The sequence below is a fragment of the Scyliorhinus canicula genome, chromosome 3 (genome assembly GCF_902713615.1).
Source record: "Scyliorhinus canicula chromosome 3, sScyCan1.1, whole genome shotgun sequence".
Lineage (NCBI taxonomy): Eukaryota > Metazoa > Chordata > Chondrichthyes > Carcharhiniformes > Scyliorhinidae > Scyliorhinus > Scyliorhinus canicula.
In genome coordinates this window covers 215,703,870-215,712,962 of record NC_052148.1, presented here as the reverse complement: position 1 = coordinate 215,712,962, position 9,093 = coordinate 215,703,870, and the positions used below count along the sequence as shown (strand labels likewise).

Genomic DNA, 9,093 nt, shown 5'->3' with positions numbered 1-9,093 from the left:
TAAATGGCCAAGGACTTGCCTTCAGGGTGGGAACTGAAGAAGGCAAAACAAGGTCCCTTTCTTTTGCGTTCGATTAAATGCATTACAGATATGTTTGGGGTCAACTTGATGCAAATTTGCTTACAAAAAATGTAACCAATATGCAAGCACATTGTTTACGTGGTGCTGTAAGACCTTCATGTGTGTGTGTGTATGTAAACTACCTCCCGCAGATTAGATTTTCTTTAAAAGTACTCACTTTGATGTTGACTTCTATAAGTAAGTGCCTATTTATTTTGGGGAAGCTACTTCGCTTATCGGGCTGGCGGTGCGGAAGAGTAAAGCGCCTAAACAGAATAGTTGTTTTCAAAGATGTGGAACCTCTCAGTCTGGGTCAGTGTGGGTTGGGTCAAAGTAACAGCTGCGGGGATCTGCAGCAACCCTCCCAAATTCATAAACATCGGCTGCAGTTTGGTGAGTCAGAGGAAAATCTCAGCGCGGTTTCTCTTTATGACCATTTGCTTTCTAGCCTTGCACACCATTCTCACTGGGCAGCCTTTGCAGAGGCTGTCTGTCCGCTATTCAGTGGGTAGGATTTGCTTGCTTCTTGTTTGTTTTACTGCGGCGAGGTTAACAGCTCAGAATTAGAAAAACAAAAGTCCTGAATGCAGCACCGATCGGCCTTTTGCTCATCTTTTATCGTGCTCGGTTTTGATGCTGTAAAACTTTTTTTTAAATACTTCCCAGGTACTCAAAATAGAATACTTTTAGACTTCTGCACATTACAAAACTCAGTTCGTTAAGCAAGTTCGATTAATGATTTTTTTTTGCTCGAAATAATTAATGCTTGGAATTTAAGTCAGGAATTTGCTCTGAACAAGCTTTTTTTGTTATTGTTTTAAATCTGTTTTATCTGTTCGGTACATGAATTGAGTTTCGTGTCTGTGCGACAAGCAATGGCGAGTTTTACTGCCAGTCTCCTCCTGGGCTTCTTGCTGCCGACTCTGAGCCGCGGGGCGGCCGCCGTGTCCTCCTCCCCGGAGCAGCCGCCGTGTTCACAGCGCTGCGATGTCTCCAAGTGCCCGAGCCCCAGCTGTCTGAATGGCTATGTGCAGGATGCCTGTCACTGCTGCCTGGTGTGTGCGGCCGGGGAGGGACACGCCTGCGGGCGGCCGAGCGATGTCAGCTGCGGGGAAGGGATGCATTGCAAGGCCCTGCTCGGCGGCAAGCGCCTGGCCAAGGGACCCGGCGTCTGCCGGTGCAAACTCAACTACAAGGTGTGCGCCAGCGACACCAACACCTATGACAACCCGTGCAAACTCAAGATGGTCAGCAGGAGAGCCCTGCAGCTGAGGCTGCCGCCGATCGTTCAAGTTCACAAGGGCGCATGCAGAGCAGGTAAACCAATCCATTAATAATGTCTAACAGTTGGTCTCGATGGCAAATTTTTAAGAAGTTATTGGCAAGTATTGTTACAGATCCTTATATCCCAGTAGCCAGCTGGGTCTTCATCAATTTGTAACAAGAACATTACAATGGGTAACCTTTCAATATCAACAACAACTTGAGCAACAACTTGCATTTAAAAAGCGCCTTTAATAATTCCCAAGGTGCCACATGGAGGCATTCGATAAAACTAAACATGCCACCCGGACACGTCAGGAATACCTGGTCAAAGAGGCAGGTTTTACAATGTCCTAAAGGAGGAAAGTGCAGTCCAGTGGTTTAAAAGAAAGACTTGTGTTTGCGTGGTCTTTGATCACAAAGTGGTCATAATCTTTCAGAATGCTTTCCAACGAGTGAAGTACTGTACTTTTGGAGTGGAGTCACTTAGTTTCTTCAGTTTGTTCTTTCATGGGTTGTAAGTGTCACTGGCTTTTGTCCATCCCTAATTGCCCTTGGGCAGAATGGCTTGCTCAGCCATTTTAGGGGGTAGTTAAGAGTCAATCCATTGCTTTGGATCAGGAGCCGCAAGTAGGCCAGACCAGGTAAAGACAGAAGATTTCCTTTCCTAAAAGACATCAGTGAACCAGATGGATTTTTGTGAGAATCAATGATGGTTTCATGGGCTAGTTTTCACATCCAGATTTTTTCTAAATTATTAAATGAATTTAAATTCAACCAGCTGCCCCAGTGGGATTTGAAGCCATGTCTCAAAAAGTATGAGCCTGTCCTCCGGATTACTAATCCCGTGACACCACCATTCCCCCCACTGCTGTATTAGGGCGGCACGGTAGCACAGTGGTTAGTACTGTTGCTTCACAGCGCCAGGTTCCGAGGTTTGATTCCTGGGTCACTGTGTGGATTCTGCATGTTCTTCCCATGTCTATGTGGGTTTCCTCCGGGTGCTCAGGTTTCCTTTCACAAGTCCCGAAAGACGTGATGTTAGGTGAATTGGGCATTCTGAATTCTCCCTCTGTGTACCTGAACAGGTGCCGGAATGTGGTGACTAGGGAATTTTCACAGTAACCTCGCTGCAGTGTTAATTTAAGCCTACTTGTCACAATAATAAAAATTATTATGGTAATAAAAATAATTATTGTAGGAAACCTATAAGCTAATTTGTTTAAGGAACGAGTTCCAGAGCTTGGGGAACAGGCAACTGAAGTCATGGCAACAAATGGTGGAATGAATAAAACCAGGAATACTCGGCTGTGTGAAATTAGAGGATTGTAGGGCTAGGGAACATTACAAATAGATAGACAAATAGGATAGGCACATCACTATCAAATTAATAACACATCAAAACGGTCTGGCGCAGAGCCTTTGAGACAATTATTAAATTGGAGTCACATGTAGGCCAGACTAGGTAAGGATGCCGGATTTCCTTCCCTCAAGGAAGTAGTCATCACTAGACTTTTAATATTAGATTTTTATTGAAATAAAATTTGAACACCTGCCATGTAGGGATTTGAACCTTAGACTCTGGATTACTAGTCTTGTGACTATACCACTACACCATTGACTCCCCTTAAACGTATGCCACTACACCATTGCCTCTCCTTAAATGGGCAAGGGTGGCAGATACATGGAAACACTGCCACCTGCAACTTCCCAGGTCACGTAACTTCCTGACTTGGAACTTCATCAGTGTTCCTTCCCTGTCCCTAGATCAAAAATCTGGAACTACCTCCCAAACGGCACTGTGGGTGTACCTACACCATATCAACTGCAGCAGTTTATGAAGGCAGCTTATCACCACCTTCTCAGAGGCAATTGGACTGTGTCATAAGTACTGCCGTTGTCTATGATGCTCACACCCCACAGATTAAAGTTGAAAAAATCTTGAAAAGTATTACTTAAAATGCAACATTTGTGTGATGGCGCAGAAGTTACATTTAAAAAGATCTTTCACCTGACTAGTACTGATGTATTTTTTTTCCCATTTTGGAGCCCTAGCATTGGCAACTGGAAACAAAAATGATCCTAATTTCTGTTCCCACAATAATGGAGCCACAACATTCTCCTTTTGTATTCATCCATGTGAGGTGAGGAATCATTGCCAAAGCTGTAACTTATTGTCCATATCTAATTGTCGCTGAGAAGAAGTGGCGAACTGTATTCTTGAACTACTGCAGTCCCTGTGGTGCAGGTACAGACACTGGGCTGTTAGGAAGGGGCTTTCAGACTTTTGACCCAGCAACAGTGAAGGAACGTTGATATAGTTCCCATGTGTGATTTGGAGCAGCACAGCAATTTCCTTTCAGGTAGCTAAGGCAAAATGGTTGGTCTTTTACAAGCTCCAGCAATTTCCAAAAATCCCAATAGGGTGAAGCATAAGTAGGGAGATTTTATTAATAAGTGGTTAGAAATGATATTTCACATTTAAACTACTTGTACTTCAATCTCGCCAATGATAAAATTTTTTATAACATCCTCCGATACAAGGGTGACAAGAACTGCCTGTACTGTAGCTTAACTAATATCTTTTAATTCAACATCATTTCCTTGCTTTTATATTTAATGCCACCATGTACAAACCCTCAAATACCATTATATTTCTGTTGTCTGCCTTACCTTTAGAACTACTTTGTCCAGTAACCAAATGCAAATAAATATGGAGAACACAGAGTATTTCCATCTACCTCACTACTTCCTTAGCACAGTAACCATTCAAAGGAACTTTTGCTACCTGTAGTTTCATATTTAAGTATAGTGAGTATCATCTGAAAACAGCTTTGTTCTCAACTTTGTCAACAAATGGCAGGTTTTGAAACATACTATTAAAAATACTTTCCATAAAAATAGATGCAGTCATATTATACCCTCCTGGTACATAAAGTGAGCAGTAAAATGTTCAGTGCAGTATTTCATCTTATGTTGCCTTGGTTAATTAAATTTTAATTTTAATCAACCTTTCTGATGGCCAACATCCTTATTTAGTATCATTTGAAAAAACTGATACACTTAATCTTTCTTGGGTTAATAGGATAACAGATAAAAAGGAGCAATTTCTAAAATGTATTCAGGAGAACTTGACTGCCTTGGCTAGTATGTTGTTCGTCCGAATAAGATGGAGGCATTCCTAGATCTGGTGCTAGGGAATGAGCTGTACCAAGTGGATGAAGAGTCTAAGGGAAGCACTTGGGTAAGAGTGATCATTATATCATAAGAGTTAGGTTAGCAATATTTTGCAATATCTGCAGTTGCCCTGAAAAGGTGATGGTGAATCTTCTTCTTGGACTGCTAGTAGTGGTTCCGTTACGCCACTTATCAGGAAAATTAAATCATTGATGGAGCAATTGAGTCACATATACGGGTCTTGAAGGTTTTCTACCCGAAAGGACTTTAATGAACCAATTGGGTTTTACAACAATCTACTGTAGAACATCTAAATTGGAAGAGGACTATGTTCAGTAGGATGATCTAGCCAGGGTTAGATAAAACCAAAGACTGACAGGAAAAACTGTGATGGGACATGGGTGATCTTTTTAAGGATGAACTATTTCAGGGTAAGAACTTGCCAACAAGGATGAAAGGTTGAGAACCCAAAGCCAGGGCTCCTTTGATGGTGAGGGAGATTAAGAGAGCTGGCATGGACTCCTTCCATGACATAACAATCCTATGGCATCTGTATAATTTATATTGTATAAGGCTATCAATCCCACGTGATCGCCTGAAGGATTTGATTGAGAATAAACAAAATTGAAATGGTTTAATTTCACATCAGTTTGCATAACATTTCTTTATACATTATTTTAAGACGGTGCACAAAGACACTTTATGCAACTATATTAAGCAGGATTACCTCAACTAACTAAATTTTGAAGATAAATTCTCTGGCATGTTTCACTGGCCCGAAGGTTAACTGACTAAAACTCAAGGACATTAATCCAGCATTCCAACCTATAATCAACACAGACCATTTGTGTTGCAAGGATGACATTTCTATACTATCATTGGAATCGTGATACTCTGTAACATATTTGATTATCAGTGGCTATACTTATCCTTTAAACCTCAAATTCTAATTCTAAACCAGATATTTATTTTTTTTAAAAGGAGATAATTGACATTTTAACTGTTTTTCTGAGAGTATGTTCCACACACCCACTAATTCATGGAAAGAAAGAATATTTTTTCTACATTTTGATCATTCTTGAGGCTTACCAATGTACTTCTATCCTCTAATTATGGTGGTCATCTCAGAGTTGTGCACTGTAACTGTGAGCTGTTTTATGCCACTAGGTGTATTTTCTTCATTGATGTATTATATATCAGGATAGTTTCTTAGATGAATAAACAGTAAATCTGATGCCTCATTACTCCATCATGAGTTGATGTTGGTGTTTTGAACTGTAAAAGTGATATTTTATGACAATTCATAATGAATATTTGAGAATATTTCAACAAAATCATTGAATTCAGTCCTGTCCGACCTTCCTCAAGAGATTTACTGTGTTTTTTTTGTTTACATGTATCTGATTTTAAATGTGAGCAATGATATGAATTTCATAAAATGCAACGTTTTTCTGCGTAGTATAGGTCATTCACATCCAAACAGCCCAAGATATAAATACAATTTTATCGCCGATGTGGTGGAGAAAATCGCACCTGCAGTTGTTCACATAGAGCTGTTCTTAAGGTACATTGGTCAAGAATAATGTGCACACGGTATTAGAAATTTAAGACACCATATTGTATATTTGAATTAATAAGATTTTGAAAATATCTATCTTGGGACATGCTCATCACTGACATCCGAGGGCAGGCCTGAAGGGTCACGTGACGTGGGCTGGGGGCTGGCCCAGATATAGCTGATCGGCAGGGAAAGGGGACGGGGAGCCACCCGATCAGGCTGGACACATGAAACGCGAGAGGGCTGAATGGGCCGGTCAAACGGTTGCGTGTGTTTGTGCACCTGAGAGGTCTGAAGGAAGATGTGGCATTTTTCCAGGAGATGCTCTTAAGGATAGGGGACCTGATGAAGTTGAGGAAGGGATGGGTGGAGCAGCTGTTTCATTCGGGGCTGGACGTGAAGACGAGGGGTTGGTTAATGAGTGGGTGGCGTTGGAGGTGGGTAGCATTGTGGCTGGCGTGGTGGGGAGATATGTGATGGTTAGTGGAAAGTTGGAGGGGATGCCAGTGGTTCCGATAAACGTTTATGCCTCAAATTAGTATGATGTAGATTTTGTGAGGCAGGTGTTCGGGGCGATTCCTGACTTGGACTTGAACCGGTTGATTTGACTGGTTTAGCTCACTGGGCTAAATCACTGGCTTTTAAAGCAGACCAAGCAGGCCAGCAGCACGGTTCGATTCCCGTACCAGCCTCCCCGGACAAGGACCCGGAATGTTGCGACTAGGGGCTTTTCACAGTAACTTCATTGAAACCTACTCGTTTCATTATGGGGGAGTGGGGCGGGATTTTAATATGGTTATAGAACCCAGCTTGGACCTGTTGAGTCCCAAGTCATCGAGGGTGTCGGTAGTCGCAAAGGAGCTGAGGGGATTCATGGAACACATGGGGGTAGGGGGTGGATCCGTGGGGGTTTGGGAGGGCGAAGAAGTTTTCATACTTCTCCCATGTGCATTGGGTGTACTCCCGGATTGGTTTAATTTGTGCTAGATAAGACATTGCAGGCAGGAGTGGCTGACTTGGAATATTCAGCGATTGTGAACTTGGACCACGTGTTGCACTGGGTGGATTTGCACATGGCCTAGCCGGGGGGGGGGGGGGGGGGGGGGGTTGGGTACAGCGCCTGCAGTGGAGGCTGCATGTGGAGTTGTTGGCGGATGAGGAGGTGTGTGAGCGGGTGCGGGCAGTCATTCGGGGCTATGTGGAGCTAAACGATGCGGGGGATTTCATGGCCCCCATGTTGTGGGGGGGCGCTCAAGGCGGTGGTTAGAGGGGAGTTAATTTCAATTTGGGTGCACAGGGAGATGGCAGAGCAGGCAGAGATGGTAAGACTGGTGGACAAGATATTGACGGTGGATGGGAGATACGCGGAGGCGCCAGAGGCAGGGCTGTTGAAGGAGAGGCAGAGGCTCCAGATGGATTTGGGCTAGTGTCTATGGGGAAGGCGGTGGGAAAGTTATGGAGGGCCAGAGGGGCAGTGTATGAGTACGGAGAGAAGGCGAGCAAGATGTTGGCTCATCAGTTGAGGAAGCAAGAGGCGGTGAGGTAGATTGGCAGAGTGAGGGATGATAAGGGTAAGGTGGTGATGGACCTGGAGGGGGTAAATGGCATGTTTGAGGTGTTTTATAGAAGGCTATAGGCTACAGGACGGGTTCGCAGTGGAGTTTTACAAAACGTTTGGGGTGGACCTGGGCCATTGCTGGTGAGGATGTATTATGAAGCAAGGGAGAGGAGGGGATTTGCCTCCCACATTGTCGCAGTCTTCCATCTCTCTGATATTAAAGAAGGCTGAGGATCCTGCGCAGTGTGGGTCACACCGCCCAATATCATTACTGAATGTAGAATCCAAGCTGTTGTTAAAGGTGTTCACCTCTCCAATCGAGGATTGCGTCCCGGGGGTGATAGGTGAAGAACAAATGGGTTAGTGAAGGGAAGGCAATTGACGGCAAACGTGAGGAGGCTGTTTAATGTAATCATGATGCCATCGGAGGGGCAGGAAGTAGAGTTAGTGGTGGCGATGGACGTGGAGAAGGCGTTTTATCGGGTGGAGTGGGAGTACCTGCTGGAGGTGTTGGGCAGTTCGGGTTCGGGCAAGGGTTTGTAGATTGGGTCCACTTGCTGTATAAAGTGTCAGTCGCGAATGTCCGGATGAACCGAGTGAGTTTGGGGTATTTTGTGTTGCACCGGGGAGTGAGGCAGGAGTAGCCGCTCTCCCCGTTGCTCTTCGCCTTGGTGATAGAACCGCTGGCAATGGCGCTTAGAGCATCGAGAGACTGGAGAGGGATTGAGTGAGGGGGGTGCCGAGCATATGGTCTCATTATATGCGGACGACCTGTTGCTGTATATTTCAGACCCGTTTGGCAGTTTTGGAGGCAAAATGGGGATTTTAGAGGAATTTGGACGGCTTTTGGGGTGCAAGTTGAATATGGGAAGAGCGATGTATCCCCGATTGTGACTAGAGGGCAGGAGAGGAGGTTAGGGGAATTGCCATTTAGGGTGGTGGGGGCGAGATTTAGATATTTGGATATCCAGGTGACGAGGAAGTGGGCGCCGCTGTATAAGTTGAACCTGGCTCGGCTGGTGGTGCAGATGAAAGTGGATTTCAAGAATTGGGATATGCTGCTGCTGCCGCTGGCGAGGAGGGTGAAGACAATAAAAATGACAATGCTGCCAAGGTTTCTGAACCTCCCAATCTTCGTCCCTAAGTCATTTTTCAAGAAAATCAAAGCATTGATCCCTCGGTTTGTGAGGGCTGGGAAGACCCTGCGGATCAGGAGGGCTTTCCTGGGTTGGGGGCAGTGTGGGGGACGGAGGTGGGGGGTGGTTGGCACTGCCAAACATGATGAATTACCTACTGGACGGCCAATATTGCCATGGTTAGGAAATGGGTCTAATTTCTATGCAATCCCCTCTCACTCTTCTAAACTCCAGTGAATATAATCCTAAATGACTTAGTCTCTCCTCATATGACAGACCCGCCATCCCAGGAATCAGCCTGGTAAACTTTCGCTGCACTCCCTCCATAGCAAGAACATGCT

General features: G+C 44.5%; 1 protein-coding gene across 3 annotated transcripts in view; it reads left to right on the top strand.

Moving 5' to 3' along the window:
* Window positions 1–306: 306 nt before the first annotated feature.
* The window catches only part of htra3b (HtrA serine peptidase 3b), a 45,970-nt gene continuing 37,183 nt past the window's right edge, over window positions 307–9,093 (top strand). The window contains exons 1-2 of one of the 3 annotated variants that reach the window (XM_038792148.1): window positions 307–1,377; window positions 5,965–6,064. In XM_038792148.1, the coding sequence (XP_038648076.1) occupies window positions 936–1,377; window positions 5,965–6,064 (542 nt within the window). In that variant the 5' untranslated portion in view covers window positions 307–935. Of the gene's footprint in view, window positions 1,378–4,465; window positions 4,568–5,959; window positions 6,065–9,093 lie in introns of those variants that run through there. The other 2 variants (XM_038792150.1, XM_038792149.1) reach the window with 2 other exon arrangements.